Below are 21824 nucleotides of genomic sequence, written 5' to 3' on the forward strand. Positions count from 1 at the left end.
AAAAAAAAAGGATGTTTCCATCCCGAAGGGTTAATTGAGGTATTATTGCAGGTAATAAAAAAACATAATTACTGGCAATTATGTGTTCCAGAAAGATCAAAACATCCACTAACACTTTAACTGCTTCATTTCCTCTCTGTCGTTTCCTGGGTACGACCTGCACCCATGAGTCAGTGCTCACCCAGATGAGCATGATGAGAGCTACAGGTGCAGTAAATGAACAGCACTGAGTCACAATGGAGCCGCCGACTCTCACCCGTTCATCCTCCACATCTCCACATCCTCTAACCATCTGCCTGCTATCCTTCACCGCGGCCCTCCTGTGCCTCTTCCTTTCTTTATTCAGTCCTCATTATCTGTTTTTTTCTCACAGTGGCTCTCTTAGCCATGCACAAACAACCGTGTAGGTTCAGATACAGTATATACACACACACACACACACACACACCTCTCTTCAGCCTATGTGAGCTTTTATTGCGCAGGCAGGCGTGGGTAGAGAGACCCCTGGGGAGTGGAAGTAGGTACTGCAGAAGTGAGAGGTGGTCTATTTTAGATCACTGCAGCAGCACAGAGCAGCGGGGGGAGCAGAATCAGTGCTCTGGTATACACAGTAGTTAGGATGCACTTCACAGCTCTTCTGTTTACTGTTTAGATTTTGGGCCAAAAGTCTTATTCCTCGTCTCTCTGCAGGCTATTTCGTCAGTGTTTCCCGATGCCTCTCCGGCTTCTGAGGCTTTGAAGCTTTATTTCAGTGTTGATAGAGGGCAATAATCACAGCTACCGTCCATCACAGACACATCTGTTTCACCACTGTGGTGTATGTGGTACATGTGGTACAGTCCTAACATAGCAAAGTGCAAACAGAAGTTACTTGGACTCATACGTAGCTTGATTTTCCTGAGTTACGAGGTGCTTGAGGTAGCGGGGTTTAATTAGATACACTTCAGACATGAGCGTGGTGTGAAGAAATGTATCACCCTGTATGAAGCAAGTGACACGTTTTTAACTCTAATTCAGATTGATAAATTGGATAATTTCTATGTGACGATAACTATGATGATGTGATAATACAGCGTGCTTCATTTTCTGGTGACACTTTGCCCCCCGCCCTCACTCTTCTCTTCCTCAAGGACGCCTGGGGATTCCCCGGCTCCATTTGTGGGAATCACTGCTAAAATAGCTCTCCGATTCTTAGCCTGTAAGATTGCCTTTTGATATAGACAATAGCACATAATTAAGCCTCCGACTTTGCCTCCACACTAGACTTCATCAAACCCCCAGCCTGGCCACCATCGGCTCCGTCTCTATTGACAGTGTTGGAGATGTGTGCGGATTGACCCGGAGGTTGATTGAAGTGAAGTGAGGGATAATAAGTTTGCACAGCAGTGATGAAACTTCTTTGACACGCTGATGAAGTGATGCTAATTGCCAAGTGCCACTGAGAAGTGCTCAGTTAATGCATGAGGAAAAAAAAAAAAAAAAAAAAACCTGAGAAAACCTGAGCGCTGACAGTTTCACTAAATCCTTTTCGCTTTAGCTAAAGTAGACAAGTCAAAGTGAAGCGGTGCTCCGCGGGCACCATGCCATCCTGTTGTCGGATTTGGGAAGTGATGATTTTCTAATCAGAAACTCTTTGTGTGCACTGGGAACTGAAATATGTCTTCCTTGAAACAACCATGAAATGTGTTTTAGTGCTGTGTGATTATCTCATGCTCATGTGAAATTACAATGGTTTATTGCTGACATTGAGATGTCTTTTTTTTTTCCTGCTCTTCATTTACACTGTAATAATTCTTCTGTTCAATGATGAATCTTGCTGGTTCTGTGTGGTCCTAGTTTAAGTTACTTCATTACTGCTAATGCTTTTCTCGAGTGTATTCACTTTGCGGATAGCTATCATGAGATAGCACTTCTATAAATGTAATCATTCTATAACTAAATAATTCATAAATCTGTTTAACTTGTTAGTCCATTTAAAAAAACACTTAAACTGAAGGTAACTAGAATGCTATTAACTTGTCTAACCAAACAAACCAGCCCAAAAACACATCCTCAAGTTCTTCCTGTCCTAACTAAAGCTGATTTAAAGTACATAACTTGCTAAACATTTGCCATGTTGCCCTTCTAACCTCTAACCTTTCAACTTCCAGATCTTTCTGTAACCTCTCTTAATTTGTCTTCTCCAAATTTCTTAAAGGGAACTTTGATAATGAGCGCCTGGCTATTGCTAGACAAAGAATCCCATACCGACTCGGTCGGGTAGTTGACGAGTGGCTACTCGACAAAGGTAATAAAATCCCTTTAACTCCACTAATGATCCAACCGCCTAACCTACCGTTAACCACCACTCTGGAGGAGGTGCAGTGCCACACAACAGGGGTGAATGTGATTTGGCTCTTTAACAGAAGTGCAGGTCCCGTATAACCCACCACAGATTTAACATGCCTAATAACAATTGGCTGACACATCACAAGTCATTAAAACTGAACCAAACCAACCTGGACTTCAGGCATCGTTCAGGCAAGATTCATTTTCTGCTACACATTTGCCATCATTTTACACCGTGGCTTGCCAATTGTTCTCTGTAATAACTGGCATTTCAAAAGAATGACAGCATGTAGTTGTCAATAATAACGCCAATCTCTAAATGCTGGTGTGGGGATATCCAGGGGACCATATCCAAAGCACCTTAAACTGGGGCTGCATCTCTTCAGAGAATTAACCCCCAAATAACCCGACATAACCCCCAATAACCTGACCACATGTAAATAGCCTATTGATTCCGTTTGCTTTTTCCTGTGTCTTCTGTTGGCTGAATGTGAATTTGCATTGACTACATTTAATCTTTCATGAAATCGACAAAAAAAGAAACACTTTATTACTGGATTTTCAAGGGCAAAGAGTCCCCCATGAAAGTCACTAAAAGTTAAAGGGACTGTTGAAGTGTTTTGTTCAGTAATCAGTGGGCGCCATTTTCTGCCCCGACATTGTGCGGAATTAGTGCCAGAAGTGTTGAATGTGGTCCCATCACAGTAGTGATTCTTTAACCCTTTGAGTGCCGAATGTCCCAACCTCTTTGTCTTGTGCCGTGTGTTTGTGCTGCTGAAGGTGGTTGATTCTTTGAAAAAAAAAAAAAAAAAAAAAAAGGGAGTAGTAAAATAAACAAGTCTTTAGATCGTCTTTAAATAGTTTCCGTGCTGCAGTAAAAGCATCACAAATGCACTTCTGGGCAGATAAAGAAGTGTGGTAGCTTCAAAATGAGGGGAACAAGAGCACATACAGCACATTAGCATTTAGAATAGAAAGAGAGTAAAAAGCCACCGTACGGGGATGACAATGTATATAAATGGATGGTTTTGGTGTCGATTATCAGGATGTCCAAACTCTTTCCAGTAAGGTCTGCATTAGCTTTTGTGTCTGCATAAGATATACTCATTAAGATTATCCCAAATCGAGAGTTTCGAGCATTAGCTAATCATCTTTCTGAGCTCTTTTGAAACAGTATTGTGAGTGATAACACATGCGGGGATGAATTCAGAAGATAAAATTTGTCTCCGAGAGCAAAATGAAGTATTCATGCGACAGACAAACAAGATAAATGAAGCGCCTGCATATTTATTTCATGGAAACAAAACAATCCTTGCATTCATCTCCAGCTCCTATAAACTGATTCCTCTGCTCTCCTCCGGTGTGTCGGGGAATGCACTTCTGCTGAGGGTAGTTAGGACACAAATCAGAATTAAAAAGGCTTGGGAGATGAAAGTTGAATGAAAAACTGGATCAATAAAAAATGACTTACCCACTTATAAAATGATTTGTGCATGCTCTGAAACTCTAAAGAGAATGAGCTTGAAACTGAATGCATTATTCTCTTTCTTCTATAGTTTGAAATGAGTCTGCATCCAATCATTTAGATGACAGCACTGGGAGAAAGTAGGAAGACGAAATAAAGAAATAATCCCCATCAGAACTCAAGTGAGGGCTTTGATCAGGGTGCATTTTTAGAAAAAAACGCACAAGATAGCTTATTTGTTAATTTGATTGGATTCGTTAAAGAAATGTTGCGCACGCATCATGGACCGACGAGGCAAAGCGGAGGGGCATCTCGGAGATTCTTTTTGTCCATAAGACGTATCAGTATAGATAATGAGGGGGATTAGCGGACATTTCCGAGCTCAAAGGGTTAAAGCTGTTTATTGCTTTGATAAGGAAGCGGCTAGAACTTAAAGCTGAGAAACCTCTAAGCAGAATCTAACCACCTAACAGCAAATCAAACTCCACCCACACTAAACGCTGAGGGCTTCTCCCATGACTCCCCACCTTCCACCGCTTGCCGCAAATTGAAATGATTTGAGACATTTTCCAGCTTTGCCCCGCTGGTGAAAAAAAATTCAGAGAGCCCTCAGTTATAACCATGTTATAAATTATCTTAAACATTTGAACGCAATTGGACCTGGATGTCAGTATTTGGAAGAACTTGGACAGGTTGCGGCGATCGCTTGGGACAAAAACTAAATAAAAAAGCTAACTAAGTTCTAACTACTACTAAAAGAAACAAACCTCCAGCTGGCAACTTCCTCCCCCTTGTCTCCACTCCCATGTCACGCAAAACTCAGAGGGTTAAAACAAAGCAAATAACTGAACACCAAATTCAAAAATGACGCAGCTACTCTGGATCATTGAGACAAAATGTGTTTGATGAGATCAATGAAGGTCCCTTTAACATTTATTGTTTTCACCACTGAGGAAATGTTTGAATGCATTATTTTGTATGTCATGTGCTATGCAGGGTGAAGGATGTATGAACGTTGGAATGTCGTGTGGTAAACCGCCTGGATCATTCATCTTGAAACAGGTGTCCAGTAGTGGTCCAGGCTGTGTTACCAATGTGGGGTTTTGGTCTCCAATCTCTTATGATGATTTTCTGACATTTAAGGGTCTTGAAATGCTCTTCACTGGAGTGCACACCACAATCAGCCCCACGGGTCTCTTTCCTTTGCCTTTAATGCGTCATCAGTTCTGTAAAATTTGACGAGCATGGGAAACCTCCACATTCTTCAGATCTCACTGGTGATACGGCAGCGCCATTAATCTGCTCCGTTGTGTTCATGTGTGGACGGAAACAAAAAAAAACACGAGCACTAATCGCCCACAATCACTCTCTCAAATCAGTATTTTAGTCACACTGGGATATAATGGAAGTTGCTGGAGCCAGCAGTGTCCTGGAGGAGAGCTGTGCTGTGGCGTCGCACTGTGTCACTGCATCTCATTCTGAAGCCTTTATCCCATCTCTGCCACCGTGTGTGAGGCAGATCAGAGTGAGCATCTCTGGCCGACTCTGCGCCTGCTGACTAAATCCAAAACGGCAGCCATTAGAGGGACCCAATGGAGGGGAAAAATCAGAGTGCCAAAAGTTCTCAACAGCTCTATCGGGCGCCAAAACTTACTCAGATGCGTCCCCCCCTTCTCCTTGCGTCTCACTCCCCCCCTTGTGATGGATCTGTCATCCCAGGTTTTCTGCTCTTGATCTGCCCTTCCTTCCCCTCCATCTCCTTTATTACCTCTTTCTTTTCCCGTTAACCCGCCATCGCCAGGCTTTACCGAAACCTTGGCAAGCATTTCCCTACATCAGTGCAGCCTTGTTTCTTTAGAAACAATAATACTGTGTTACAGCTTCCTGATCTCATCGGGGAGCTCCACTGGAAAATAAAGATTACAAATAACCAGCAACAATCAATTCCCCTTAGTTATTCTCTTCAGCAGATGAGCAAGGAAGCGAATAAAGCTCCCAGAACAATTGGATCTGTATATCTCCGCCTGGCGAGGAGTCCATCCCACTGGAGGTCTCCAGCGGCAGGGCGTTCAAGCCCTGAGTCAAGCTACATGAGTGCAGGGAGGAGGAGAGGAGGAATACTACAACACCGGGCGGGTCTCTGTGGCCTTAAAAGCAAGCTGGAGAAAGAGGTTTAATGTTCAGTGTTTAATGGTCTGGTGTGAGCTCCTACATTCCCTAATCAAAAGCAATCTAGTCCTCCCACTTGGTGTGGGGCCGGAGCCCAAATCAACCAAATCTGCAGGCCAGGCATTGGTCTAGATCTGCTATTCATGCTCCCAGCTTCATTTCAGAGATTCTCTCACATCAGGCTACAGTCAGCAGAGAGCAAATCTGTCTGAGTCGGTCTTTCAGCAACCCCATGATGAGCTTTGTATCCCGCTGAGTTACTATCTTGTTTTCTCATTTGATCTCTCTGCACTACTATGGCCACATTTGAGAGAAGTAGAGGGAAACTGCATGAATTTTAACGTGCTTGCTCGTGAGTAGAGAAGTGGCTGCAAGAAAGTGGCTTTGTAGCTAGACAGGCGGGACACTTTGCTGTTATTTCATGGTCCCCCACTATGAAATGGCCTAAAAACAGCACAGCCACAGCTGGAGTGAATAAAAAGAGAGAAGATTGTCCCCACCAAGCCACCGTGAGTTTTCTCTATGTGTCTCTCCCTCGACAGAATGCTGTTTAAGATCTACATACAGATATAGGATCAGAGATGGAGCCTCGTGCGATTAAATCCAATCTACTGTCTCCAGAGTCCTGCACTCTCACCGCCACTGCCTTCAAGGACCTCAGGGCTCCTTGCTGCCTCACAAGGCTTTCAGTCTAACTTCATGCAGCATTTTGCCCCTCATCTCCTTTGTCAAACACAATTAATTCATAGTGCTACCCAAACCAGCCAAACTTCTGAGGAGTAAAAAAGCAAAACGCTCTTAATTACCAAAGAGAGCCTTGTGCCGAGGAGATAACTTGGGAACACTTCATAATCGACTTTGTCAGCATCCCACCCCACCCCCATTGTGCTCCAGTCTTCTTTGACTTTCTCCCTCCTTATTCTTTTTGTCTGTGGAGAAGAAAATGGAAATAGGGGGAGTTCTTGTTTGTTGATACACACACTAGAAATTCTGCCGGCGCACGAAGGATTTGTGAACACAAACCCATAAAGACTGCGTGCAAACGGTCCAGCTTTCTGTTCTGCACATCACAAAGCAGTGTATTGACAGAGGTGAATTCTGGGCCATCCCTCCTTCTCTGCAGCTCCGCTAAGAGAAAACATTCCAGATAGAAGCTCCTTGCAACCATATGGCATCCCTCCTCTGTGAGATAACAGGAGTAGAAGGAGGATAAGAGAGGCGTAATGATGACGGTGGGGGGAGAAAGATACTGCTCTCTCCAGCTGCAGTCCTCCTCATATCCCCTCTACCAGGGCTGGGTACACTTAGATCATCCTTTCACCTCCCCAACCACCCTTCCAATCTCCCTCTGCCTGCCTGCCACCCCCCCCAAAAACAAAAAACACCTCCTCCGTGCTAGCTTCTCACAGGCAGGGTAGGGGCTAAGCCTGGCGAGAGCACAGTATCAAGCCGCTGTCCCCTCCCCTCCTCTCCACCTACAGTCTGGGGGTTGTAGCAGACACACAGCTATTATTTCACAGCCTCCGACAAGCAATCTGTGCATTAGCAAGCCGAGCGTGGCCCAAGGCCCGGCCCACTCCCCAGCTCGGCTCGGCTCAGCTAGTAATTACGGACCACAACTCATCTGAGACAAGCCATTTCTCTCAGTTTAGAAGCAGTCGAGGAGTATGGTGCATCGGTGCAAAGCTGCGACTGGAAATTTGCTATGACCCCTTTTACTGCAACAGCTTTCAGGGCTGTTTACTTCTGGCTGAAGAAGATCTAAATAGAACGTGCTGACATCAGACGAGAGTGATGTAACCTGTACCCAACTGATAAAACCTTTAAAATCTGCGGACGGGTATTTCATTAGAAACATTTGCAGGCACACAGGAGGTGATGGCCTTTTAGATTTCCGGCAACAGATTGCTGGTAGCATGACCAGCCACCATGACTGAAGAGACGCATAAAAGAGCACCGCCTACAGAAACAGCAGCTTTAATCTTATTTTCTTAGTTTTTCCCATTTCTATCTGATATGACAGCCTTGTACTCATCAAAGTAATTGCTGAGATCTGGGAACAGTCCCATGACCAGACAGGCTCTAAAAGAGATTACCTAAACCACTTTATTTGCAGGTAAAATCTAATTAGAGCAACATTATTTGTATGTAATAGTCTGATATTATGGTGAAGACCCAGTGGAAGCAAAATCACCTGCGCCACATCTCGCTTTGAGCTGCGGGTGAGTCAGGTCAGTGCTAGCGAGCTAGTGACTTTGTGGCAGGCAGCACTTTGCCAGTACTGCATCGGCTGCTATCCCACAACGCTGTAAGAGGCAAATCACACGCCACCTTAAGAAAAAGAACCGGGTCGAACCTGCATTGCTTTCTGTGGGTTTTAACGATTAAACGAGAAATGTGTGGGTATACAACTACAGGTCACAATGGACTGTTTGGGGCCATTCCCCTTTGTTTTTTCGCTAACCTGGGGGGTTTTTACCGCTTGTGTTTCTTGCCCTTATGGGTATCCCTTTAGTGATGTCAGAGCATTCCCAGCATTGTCGGGAATTCAATTTGTGAGTCCATTATTGTAACCGATGGAGGACACAGAATTATACTGTAAAAACCATCTCAAGTCCCACATTTTTTCCAGCAACACAAGTACAGTTTATATTCCGCAGCCTGGACTGTTTCAGACAGCAAGTCTTTTTGACAGCACGTCTTGCTGAAGATGTTATTCTAGTATTCTTCTCACCCCTGGGTAAACATATACCCACTTCCTCTATATGAGCATCTTTTTGATCAAACTACAGGGATGTAGTGTTACATACAGCACGAAGGATATCATTGAACCCTGTCATTACCACAAGGTTAACCATCAGCTGACTGCTTTTGAAAACAAGGGTGGGAAAATAGAGGTGATTCACCAGGCATTCGATATTCAAACACGAGAAGCACTTCAGTGCACTATCCTGTACTTCTTTTTGCTCTCCATTGCCACTGCTGTCATCAACTCACTGCTCTTCCTTCTGCTTCTTCCTTACCATCTTACTCATGTGTGTTACTGTATCTCCTTTTCTTCCCCAGCCATCTTTAACTGGATGATTCCTCTTGTTCTTTTCTATCAAGCCTGTCATCCTCTCCCTCCGTCCCTCCCTCCATGCCCTCGCTCTGTCTCTTTGACATTCTATCCTCATGCAGGCCCCCTCTTTCTCTGTCCTACTCGTCTGTCATCCTCCCTTGCTCCAGTCATCTCTCATGTCCCCATTCTCTCACTCCCTGTCCAACCTCTTCGTTCTTTATCGTCTCTCTCTCTCTCTCTCAGGCGTCTGCTAGATAAGTCAGGAGCTGCCCTGTTCTCAGTACCAAAAAAAGTAAATTACATGTCACGAGTCACTTTCTTTAATAGTTTGAACTTTATTGTTACAGTTAATCAGTTCCAATTACTGCACATCGTCTGTTTGAGGCACTGCTGAGGAAAGTCTCATGAGAAAATGATAGGCCAGTGTACGACGTACAGCAGGAGGGAGTCCACATCTCCCTTCATATTGATTAACTGCCACATGCGTAGGGCACTGTGTGCTGCATTCCACTGTGCATTATAAATGTAAAAATAAACGCTCTCCCCCAGCTGTACAAGATGCTGTGACATGCAGGGGTCATTACAATGATGATTTGGGGAGGAAATCGAAACGCTTCTTGCCATAAAGGCATGATGTCTGCAAGGCTATCAGACGAGGCTGCCTCTCCCCCACCGGGTGATTCAACCAAAGACGGGCTTGATTGCGGATATAAAATAGTCATGCCTGCCTTCTTTTACCCAGATGCCCTATTTAAGCAGCAAGGAGCGTACAGTACAGCTCCCAGCCAGGTTACTATGCACTTCCAGGCTGTAGGACAGCAGCAAAGACTTACCAAGCTGCAGCTCCCCTGAATCACAACTTCTAGTAAAGGAGGGCAGAAAAAGATATACAATCCTCACCAATCTCCACTAGTGACTTAGCCTTGGGATTCACTCGACTATAAGTGCAGTATACCGTCTGTCTTACTGCTCAGTCCTCCTCCAGCCGCCCATCCGCAGCATGCTTCTATGCAGATCTCTTTATTACCCAGAGCTATTTTTACTCCACTTTGTTGTGACAAATTTGAGGGGCACTGCATGCTACTTTGTTCAATCCATATTCCCTGATGGATTTCGGCAGAACATGCCATATGGATTTAAATGTAATAGGAAGTGACAGAGTTAGGCCGCGAATGTACAGAACTAAAAAGAAGAAAAGCAGATACCAGGCTGATGTCAAGAAACACAACCGACAGAAGCAGATGAATTAGTGTGCAGACTTTTCTGCAATCAGTGCTAAAGCTGAGTATTAAACTGGATGCTGGTGTTCTTTTTAGCTGAAGCCTTCTGGTACTGACGGTGCACAGCTTTACAGGCTTACCTGTGTGTTTAGCCATGCTAGCAGCGAGGGTCTGTCGGTCTGTCCACCATTTTGGTCCACACTGAAATATCTATCAAACTATTAGATGCTTTGCCATGAAATCTTCTACTAACATTCATATTTTCCTCAGGGTGAATGGTAATAACCCCCCCTGGCTTTTCATCTATCATCAGGTCAAAATTGTTATTTGTCTGATACTTTGGTTTATGACCAAATACCTGCAAAACTAATGACTTTAACTCACTGAACTAAAATCGCAAATACAGCAAACATTTTAACCCCTTATATGTTAGCATGTTAGCTTAGCATGCTAATATTAGCATTTAGCTTGACGCACCTGTGCCCAAGTAAAGCCTCTCAGTTTTGTTAGATGCATATACGCATGATATTCATTAACAATTACAATCTTGCAAGTGGTGCAGGTTTATTATTATTCTTCCTCATCTGTCTAGAAGACAGTTTTAATCATGTTTGAGTCTTGCAATGGAGAAAAGAAATGATTAAAACCTGAAAGTTGTCTTAAGCTTGAAAAAAAAGTGAGATTTGAATTTTATGGTGAGCAGGAACTCAAGAAAGAAAAAATAATAGATGAATATCAGGCTTGAGTCTTGGCTCATTGTCTGCGGCGGCTCATTGCAGAAGCCTGACTGTTGCCGTCTCTGCATTGCAGTTAATTAAGGCATTGCATATGGCCCTGACTGCCTGTTTTAATGAGTGGCTGACTGGCTGCCTGCCACCCTCCCCCACCCACCCACCCATTCCAATGTCCTCATCCCCCCGACCCCTCCCACCTCCAGCCTCTGCCCATTAAACAACGATCACCTGAACGATCGCCCTGGGGGGAGGCAAGGCAGCAGCCACCCACTCCCACCAAACTGGTCCAATACACTCTCAACAATGTGCAAAGCCTGTGTACTGTGCTTTCCACTACAAACACACACACAGTAAGCTGTGGAAACACACATATACACATAACGGGGGGAACGCATATGTAAATAAACGCTCGGCAAATACACACTGCTTGAAAAGGCCAACGATCACACACAGAAAGGTCATTTCACTGACATGTTTCATAAGCTACTATATACGTGCACACACAGCCTCTCCTCTGCTGCTGCGCCTCATCCAGCTCTGTCATATTAAGGGCTGTGATTGCTTGTCATGCAGAGGCTTCTTCTTCTACCCTCCACCCCCCACTCCCCACCCCCCTGCCAAAATTGGCTCTAAAACCGCATGTCACTTTTGATTTGACCCGGCAGACCCTGAAACAATAACTTCATCAGGCCCTGTTAGAGTCTCATCGCGACCAGACAGCTCCAAAAACAAACACTGATTTCCCTTCATCTAGTCTAGAGGGCACCTTTCTTCTTTTTCGCTCTGCGTGTCTCTCTCTCTCTCTGATGGGATGAACGTACAAATGGCTGTCACAGTGCTCTCCTGCACTAAAGATTTGTTCTTTTTTTTAGTTTTTTTTTAACAAAGGGAGGCATTGTCACAGGCTGTGGTGGCAATGCAGGATTAAATAGGTCACCACACGAATGCTTGGGGACTTGGAGAAACATGTCACCATACGCCAAGCATGTGTGTGGACTTTCAGAGGTATAACTACCCCCCCCCCCCCCCCACACACACACACACACACACACACACACACTACCCCAACTCTGCAACAAAATCATAAGCTGCTTGTCAATATGTCTTACTTATGACTGTGTCACTGGCCCAGAGTGTTACTGTGACACCATACACATAACTCCTAAGGACTAAACTGTCCTGTCTGAACAGATCATCTTCTGACTTGGAGTCGCTGCTCATACGCAGGGAGCGGTGGGTGTTTTCAAGGGAACTGGAGCCGTTTGGTAAACCAAGAGGGCCGATAACACTCAGGAATATAGATGATCGTGTGCGTCGTCAAATTCTCCGCACTCCATCACCCTTAGCTAGAGAGCGGGCCCCCGACTGGGGCCGCTTGAAGTGGGAGACCCTCTGGGCTGACATGTGGGTGTGTACAGTATGTGTGTGTGTCCTCTTGTCAAGGACACAGAGAGAGTGACGGGGGTGGGGGGGGTGGGGGGGTATGGTGGGCTGAGACTGTTAATGTGTATTTCTGAGTGTGATCTTGGGTGATGTTTCAAGGTTCTCTGTGTATGTACGTGTACAAAAGCATTGTTATTCTCCTGGATTTTCACTGCTGATGTCCAATCTGTCCTTGCCATTGCTCTCACACCAAACATGCTTGGTGATGAAATAATAGAGTGTGGCTCAGCTATTATGTCAACAGTGCATATGCCAGACATTAAGTCTCATCATTATGAAGTTAGGGGACGGGAGCCGGGTCCCTTGTGGGCCCCTGACGGGCCTAATGAACTGATAATGGGATGACACATCTAATGGCCCATCTCAGTGGAATAGATTTATCTCTCCAACACATGGGTAGAAAACCTACAGATACAGATATACTGAACATGTGTTTTTACACCCACACACACACATACGTTCAGTAATAGGCATTATTTGTCTGATAGACCCACCCACCTGGGTGTTACACATGTCAGAGTGAGTGCACCCCTATAGATGGAGAGTAAATCATAATTACAGTGATGAAGTATCCTCTCAGCTCTCTTAATTGAAAACAAATGGGACCTGGGCCTGTCCCGAGTGTCTCCGTGCTGATGAGTCTAAGGCTGCACTCGCTGGCTGGCAATCCCACAGAGGAAACAATGGCAGCATTCAAAAGACAGCGTTCAAAGGATTCATTTGTCATCATTAGACACAATTAAATGTACAGAAGCCAGTGTCAGCCAATGTGGCATTAGGTTCAAGCATATGTACTTAGGAGCAGTCATAGTGCTTCATACCTGTGCAGAAAGTAGCAAATCAGCACACACACACACACACACACACAGAAACAGACTCCCTTCAGGCCTTAGGCGTCTCCCATTTCAGAGGTCCGTAGTACACATCTCTAGAGAGTCTATATTTTGCAGATGCAAACATTAGTATAGAATTCCTTTCACAAACAAACACACTGTCTATTTCCTTACAGGGATTGATTTATCCATAAAAAAGCTCTTTGGCTTCTCCTCTAAGTAATTACCTCATCAGGTCCGTTTTTAACCCACTTCCTTCCAAGAGTACACAGCAATGATATTCCCCTCCCTCTACTCACATCCACAACTTATAATAGGGGTTAAAGTTTGCATCAGCCCAAGTGGTATGGTGGGATGTCCCCAGGGAGACCCGGGATCCAAATATGGGGCATAAAAAGAAAAAAGTATAAACAAAACCACATTGACATCAGCTGGAGAAAATCCAGGGAGAAAAACTACACCTGTCAGACCGCCCCAACTCCCCCCTTTCACCACAAGTCCTGGTAACACATTAGTTTTGGACCCTGGTTAAATGGTTGACCCTATCCTCCCTTTATCCATCTATCCATCTGGATGAATGGTAATGACCACAGAGAGGGACAGCCCCTGCTGAATTAAACATTTTCTTCCAAAGAGGATCTTATTTTCCTCTGGATGGCAGAGCAGGGCGACATTTTTTTCTGCTGGCAGAGGTACTTTATCATTGTGCAGCTCAGGTGCATTGGGGGTCAATGACACAGACCCAGCATTGTTCTAATATATTCCATCTCAGGGCAAATGAGATGCATTTCACTGTGAACCTTCAGTCTCAGGGTCAAGCCGCAACTGCCCCTACAATTTATTTGACTGCCAGATTCGTGCATGCTTTCTGAGAAAGTGGCACGTGTCCGGCCCCATAATGGCTACTCCCTCCTGCAAACCAGGGTCCAATCTCCCTAAAGTGTTGCCCAGGAAATCCCATGTGATTGAGACAGTCCCTCTATGTCCCGTTTCACACTATGCCTGTGTATAACTTTGTGTTTCATGTGCGAGCTCACCCAGGGACCATGACTGATTTGTATTCTTTGCCTTTTCTCCTTTTCTCTTTACATCTTTCCATGGTTTTTCTTACTTCCACTTCCTCTCTCCTCTTCATTATTTCTTCACCTTCCTCATCTCTCACATATCAGGTCGTCAGTTGACCATCTTCAACAGCCAAGCGTTCATCAAAATTGGTGGCGGTGGAGAGAAGGGGCGCCACTTCCAGGGCCAGATCTCAGGCCTGTACTACAACGGCCTGCAGGTACTAAAACTGGCAGCCGAGGGCGACCCCAATGTCCAGACCCAGGGCAACCTGCGGCTGGTGGGTGACGTGCCCTCTGTTCTCACCACTGACACAACCTCCACCACCCCACTGGCTGATATGTCCACCACAATCATGGAGACAACCACCACCATGGCCACAACCACCACCCGCAAACAGCGCTCGCCCACCATGAGGGACAGTGTCACACAGGTGAGCAGTCGTGAGTTTGTGATCTACGCTTGTTTACATGACTCATACTAAAAAGCTACAAGAACACACTGGTTCTAAAAGAAGGCTGAGTCACTGAGCCGGAGAGATATTCTGGTGCAGTGCGTTGTGATGGAACATTGCCAGTTACTTTTAATTGGCTTTCCAAAGTTCAAAATCTCAAAGTGCTGAAAACAATATTTGAAAGATTAAACAGCATGGCCAAGTAACCAGATGGCCCTCCTTGGATGAGTAGATGTGCATTTCAAAAGAAATCATACGTCAGCTGCAAGGTCAGACAGTCACGTCCTCAGCACAGTCTTCTGTGTGAGCTTCCCCCCTTTTAGCCCTCAGCCACAGTCAGATGTTCAAACAGCCCTCAGCCTGAGAGGGAGTCACATAGCAGCTTTGTATGGCTAGTCCTATTAGACCAATCAACACCACAATTTTGATTTCCTCTAACTGGCTATAACCCAGACGTGGTAGGATGCTGGAAATTACAGCACATCCAGACATATCAACAAAGGCTGGAGGAGTGGAGGAAGCTAATGAAAAGGAAATCCTGCAGCAGCAACAGCACAACAACTCAGGGTGCCATAAACGTATATTTATGACTTTCCTTGGCACACATGTGAAAGGCTGTGATTTATATTCCGATTATCCACATGTGCTAAGTGCAGTCATCACCATCATGGTAAGCAACAATTAGCAAACAGTAGGGAAGCGCTGTTGCCCACATACTTGAAGACTGAAAAGGCGGGTCATCCGGGCCCACTTTTCTCATAAACAACCTAATAACAGGCTCCATGGGTTCCGGGGGAGGGGGGTAATATGTTGTAGCTATCGCCCAATATCATTAGTTAGAAGCTGTGTGCTATGCAAATGTCCATGCTGCACTACATTTTAAAATAAGTGTGATCCATGTTGTCACCTGCTGAGTGTACACGTCAGCAATTTCTATGCTATCGTGATCACATTTTACTGTAACTGCTTAAAAGTTGTCCTCTCTAAAAGTGGTCCATTCTTTTGAGTTAGACTTCAACAATCCAACAAACTTTTATGATGTCGCAGGAAACACAAAGGTGCCAATTACCAGCACATTTCTTTCATACCGTTGGGTACGGCTATTCATGTCCACGGAAGCTTATCTGAGATCAACTGGCAAGCCACTCACACTCCTCCCTGACAACCATGATCTGCATATTCAGAATATATTTAGACTGGCTGCAACTCTTTGTCCCTTTATCATCATCTCAAACCTTAGCAGATTCCATCCTTTGAAAGTGCTATTTGTCTCATGTTGAGTAATTGCAGCAGCGCCAATTAGGGAGAAGTCAAGGTGAAGCTGTTGATGGCATGAGTGTTCAATTCATGCCACTTAGTGGTAGCAAACACCCAGTTCAAAGAAAATTGGAATGTTGGTTTTGTATCAGCTCCTGCTTATTTGTAGCTAGTTTTTTTTCTTCCTCTTGTAAATCTATAAAGTCACTTAATGAAGCAGCCATGGCTGCATCAAACTAGAGCTCAGATACCAGCTGACAAATGATATGAAGGTGGTCGTGTTCACAAATGTTCACCCAAGAATTTCCTTTCAGTCATGCTGAGGCAGCCGTGCAAGTAAAAGCAAGTGAGTTTCTTTGGACTCAAAGGTCACTCAAAGCTCCTTCACAGACCACACTGTCCGCAGTGTGCCCAGCTGGCATGACTTATTTAGACAAATGGGTCTGTAGTTTAGTGTTTCTGCGTCCTCGCTCTAAACATGAGATCAATGGAACCTGACTCCGAGATGTCACGTGTAGCCATCCACTCAGTTCAATATCATATCTCTGGCCTCCAGACGTCTTGGCGGAAACATTCCTCCGTGTTCAGCATATAACGAGCTTGTATAGCAGTGGTCTGTGATGTAAAATTGGCAGCCATAGGCGGCCCTGTTTGATAAATTATCTGGAAACATTTTGGGATACCAAAGGACTCTTGAGTGTTGTTTGCCACTCTGTTCTCTGTTCTGTGTAGTGCATTTGCAGACTGACGTTTATGTTGGGCCATAAAAAAGCTGAGTAACACCTTTAGAGTGCTTTTTATTGCTAAGAATGTATTTTTCAGCTATTGTACACATATTTTAACAGCTTCTTTATTATTATGATGTATGTAGCTCAACATAGTGTATCGCGACAATAGCCCAAAATAGCATTAAGGATATGTGATGATTTAAGTATGTGGATGGGTGAGTCATTGGTAATGTCTATTCGTTCTCATGCAGAGGCAATATTTTCCTGGGCCCACAAAAACATGAAAGCCCTACAGTTGGCCAACTCAGCCCTGATCATTCACAGAGATGCTCTCAGTGTGACTGAATATTTTTTGTCCTGGAATTTGCTCCCGTATGCGAGGAGGTGTTGAAGGCCTGGCAAGCTCATCTGCTCCCCCTCAACCAGGAGAGAAAATCAAAAAAAGACACGGCTCAGTGACGGGAGGAAAATGAATAACTGTTGTTCTAAAATTGTTCGAGCAGACAGTTGTAGTCAAGTAAAATTAAGCAAAGAGTCATAAAGGTTGAGGATTACATTGATTTTGAAGAGCTGAGAGGCAGCAGACAGTGTATGAAATCTTTTATATTTGCTCTTCTAAACACAGCGTCTGGTGTGTCTGTCCTGGGAAAAAGCCTGTGGTGCACAGAAAGTAGAGTTGTTTGTTTTTTATGTTTATGGCAGCACCAGCAGTTTGGAATGGGAGAAAAATGGGTATTTAGTATGAGCGTTGGTGTGTATCGTAGCTGAACAGACAGGGAAAAGCATGGCGCATACTGAAACCCAAAACTCATACATCTCAAGTTCAATCAACATCACAGATAAGCATTGTGTATGTGGCACTATGACTGGTACATAACTACCAGAGTAGTTAAGTGCTTATGGGAAGTAGACGGTGTCTTTCAATGCCACTCTGTTTTGTAACATGCAATGTAGGTTCCAGAAGTGGATGAATTATTACAGATTTGCTAAAATATGAAGATCCATAGCCAATGTTCATGAGTCACAGTTGGAACACTTCTACGGCTTAGATGGGCATGAAACTCTCCCGGCTGAATCATCAGGCCAAAAGATGAACATTAGGAAATATTTGATTCCTTAATTTAAAAAAATAAAAGCTGCAAGTACAAGCCTGTGCACATAAAAACTTTGTAGTAGAAGTTAACTAACTCCCAGTGAGCATTTTGGCAAGAAACATCCAATCATCCAGTTTAACATTTGTTAAGTGTGCTGTTGATGGTGGTCGAAAACTTAAGATCGGACTGTTGAGAAAAGTGATTTTACAATCTGCAGATTAACTGCGTTTATTGTCAGATTCAGGTTTTATTTAGCATGAAATCAGTAACTGTAGTGTTGTCTGTTATTCTCCAATTTCATCTTACGCAAATACCAAATTATATTTATATATATATACACACACACACACACACACTCACACACACACACACACACTGTATATTTGGGTCGTTAATAATCCATCCAATTGAGCCTGTGGTGTAATTTTGTGCAAAAGCAAATAACATTATAAATACTGCGTAAGGCAAACCTGACAGGAACCATGGCGGTCTCATGAATATCCCCAACACCCACCAACACACAGCAGAGACAGGAGACAGGACAGGGTGGCGGAAAGCAAGTGAGCGGAAACCCAAATTTCAATTTCTCCAACAGCTCTGAGCTACCCGCCGCGCTGTAGCTTTGATCATAGTGGAATAATGCGCTTTGATGCTTAGAATAAAAGATCTACCTTTTGATGTGCATGTGGGGGTCTGAGTTTTTTTCTTCCTTTCACCCCTCGATACTGTGGGTTTCCATGAAACAGTTGGAGTCATCACTTGTCTCACTCTGACCCAAATTTGGCGTCGGGGTGTTATAAAACTAAGATCACAAGCCCCGTCCTTGCTGCTGGTGTCATAAGTGGAGAGCACTCCCAGGTGTTTGTGATCTCTCTATGATTTGTCCAGATGGATGTGAGCTTGCCTCCTTGTGGATTCAACTTGGAGACTGATGAGAAAAGTTCTGACCAGGTCAAACTGGAGTTTGGAGCTGCTCCTTCAGCTCTCCTCCAGCAGTGATCAGTGCACTGGGTTAGTGGGCCTCATGTCACAGTTTTCTATCCATGAATTACACTCAAAACTGATGCTGTGGACTATTTGAGTGGAGGACGGGTGGGATTTTAAGTGTGTCACAGATGTTGCACTAAATTATAACAGTGATAACTCCAGGAGGCATTTGACATTCAGTCAGCAAGACCTTGGATTATTTAAAAAGAAAATCATTTATGGGCCCCAAACACAGCGTGCTGTGGGCACCCTGCTTGCTTAATTTGAACAAGTGCATATTTTAAAGGATTCTTTATGTGCCGTTTTATATGGAGTTGGATAAAGTGAAGCAAGTGATTGCATGGATGGAATAGAAATGTAAGTGTCTGTTTGATGGAGATGTTGCTGGGAAACTAGAGTAGGATCATTAGGCCCATTTGACAGAGCCAGGTGATGTGAATACACACTCAAACTCACACAATGTAATTAATAAATGATTATACCCAGGCCATGGATTAATAACAAGGAGAAAACGCTGCACAGCAGTGTGGCGCTTGAATCAATTAAGCTGATAAAAGCCACCCATTTTTCTATTGGATGACCCCATCTTGAATAACAACCAGAGGCTGAGAAGGGGGGGGGGGGTTCTGGTTGTCTAGACATGCTGTGTGAGTCATGCAATAGTGAGGACAAACCCTTGTCAGATTTAATCTGTTTTCATCTCAAGACCCCGCCGCTGTACCTGCTGTACTTTTAAACCCTGCAAGAGGTTCAAATGTCCATGAGAGATGTCTACTACAAGCTGGGCCAAGACAGAGCCATTACTGATATAGACAGACATAATATATATATATGTATGTTTATATAATATGTATACAGTTACACCTAAAATTATTAAACCCCCATTGCAAATTAGGTGTATTGGCAAAATCTAACTACTACTAACTAACTAAACAAACTAATATTACAGGTGGTTTCTCCAAATTCAACACAAAATGCCACTTTTAATGACGACTGCAGTTTCAAAATTATTCAACCCCCTGAATAGAATCCTTAATAAGAGCACTCATTTGCAAATCAGGTGTCTCAGACACACCTGATGCAACTAGTCAAGGGCCTTAAGAGTTGCATCAGCTTGAGATAGAACACGTCAAATACCCAGACTGGCTAGTGGTTTGTTCACAGTGACCTTTGGTTGCATGTCAGAAGTATGGGTAAGTCAAGAGAAGTGTCCAAAACATTAAGAGAGGAGATCATTGCCTTGCACAAACAAGGAAAAGGATACAAAAAGATAGCGAAGGCACTGAATGCTCCCAGAGATACCGCAGAGTTAGTGAGTTCACAGCTAAAGGAACACTGGCTACACTACCTGGACGTGGCATAAAGAGGAAGATATCAACTGCTGCCACCAGATTTCTGAGGAGGCAGGAGGCCAAAAACCCTCAAGTGACTGCAAAAGACCTGCAGCAAGTCTTGGTGGCAGAAGGCACTGAGGTTTCAGTTTCTACAGTGAAGCGCATACCAAACAATGAAGGCCTCCATGCCCGAACTCCAAGATGTGCACCACTACTGACCCTAAAAGCACAAGACAAGTCAGCTCCAATATGCTCGAAACCATTTCAATAAACTGGAGGTTTTTGGGTCTATGGGTCAGTGGTATGTCTGGAGGAGGAAGAATGAGGCATGTACTGAGCGTTACCTACAGCATCTGGAGGGCAAGATGGATTTAGGAAATCCAGGAGAAAATGTTCGTTTGTCCTAATGTGATGGAGAATGCCCATTACTTAGATGAGCTACACCCATTTGATTAACTGATGCTTGACCTCTGCTTCAGTAAACACACATGGGTGCTACTCATAAAGCACACAAATAAACTGCTCAACAAAAACATCATCATGTTGTAAGTAAAAGAATTTCCACCTACAGCCTTTTCCAGTTGGCCTGGCCTGTATTAGCCTGTGTTTAAGTAGGCATCAGTGGAGCCAAAGACCTTCACTGTGGCTGCCAGAGACTCTTGTTCTGCGTATCCTCGACACTAATGAGACATGTCCTGACTATCTCCTCTGTTTCTGTCTGTTCTTCCAGAATGCAGATGACCTCTTGGTAGCGTCAGCTGAATGTCCTAGCGATGACGAAGATTTGGAGGAGTGTGAGCCGGGAAATGGTGAGTCAACTCAGGGAGTTCTGTCCTCACAGTATTTGGTAAAAAACAAAAGTAGACCCACCTAGACTATGGCTTTATCCCCTTCTCCACTCTGATATGACACTTTGTGACAACACAGTCCTGTGTATGCAGCTCTGATTGGCCAGATGTGTGCCCTTTCCCGTTGGTTTCCAAAGCAGCAGGCAGTCAGCAGCACCGTGGTCCATCAATTGCTCAGTGAAGTGGTAGTATCTGGCATCTACCCAGCTGTTGCACCAATCTCCTGCCCCGATTTTAACGAGGCAGGACAGTTTCAACGTGGAAACGCAGCTTGTTCTGCGCAGCACACAGCTGTAGCCTGGCAGGCTCGGTGGCTGAGGCACTGTTAGTGTGAACAGCGGGTCAAGTAATGTTCTGACACCCTGACAGGAGGTGGAAGTTAAAGGCCACGTGTTTTACTCCCTGCCTCTGTGGTTTCTAGCACTGTGAGGCTGGCCATACTTGAAAACTGCCAAGAACCACGTGCTGTGAAGCAGTGTGATTTAAATTACTCTACAAAAGTCAGGAGACAAAATACAGATATGCAAATCCACATTTCATGACATAGTTGCATGTGATTTGCAACCATGTGCAGATTGTACTAAATCAAATACATTGAGTAAAATATGCAACCTAAACAATATTAGTTTATTATTAGATTAAATCTTTAGTAATCATTCATTATTCATCTGAGAAATGCTCTTTTGAAAATATAATTTTGCAGACTGATGTTGAAATGCACACCTCCCATACTGCTTAGCAAGCTACTACAAGCCACGAACTTAAGCATGTTTTTAAACGATGAGCAGGTTAGCTACTGACTTAGAG

At 44.2% G+C, this 21824-nt stretch overlaps 1 protein-coding gene across 1 annotated transcript in view; it reads left to right on the plus strand.

The window, feature by feature from the left end:
• nrxn2b (neurexin 2b) overlaps window positions 1-21824 on the plus strand; it is a 520316-nt gene that overhangs the window by 490108 nt on the left and 8384 nt on the right. Inside the window, exons 19-21 of the mRNA XM_070854280.1 lie at window positions 2198-2287; window positions 14423-14748; window positions 20900-20978. Coding sequence (XP_070710381.1) covers window positions 2198-2287; window positions 14423-14748; window positions 20900-20978 — 495 coding nt within the window. The remainder of the gene's footprint in view (window positions 1-2197; window positions 2288-14422; window positions 14749-20899; window positions 20979-21824) is intronic.

The sequence above is a fragment of the Pempheris klunzingeri genome, chromosome 23 (assembly GCF_042242105.1).
Source record: "Pempheris klunzingeri isolate RE-2024b chromosome 23, fPemKlu1.hap1, whole genome shotgun sequence".
In the NCBI taxonomy this organism is placed as follows: Eukaryota; Metazoa; Chordata; class Actinopteri; order Acropomatiformes; family Pempheridae; genus Pempheris; species Pempheris klunzingeri.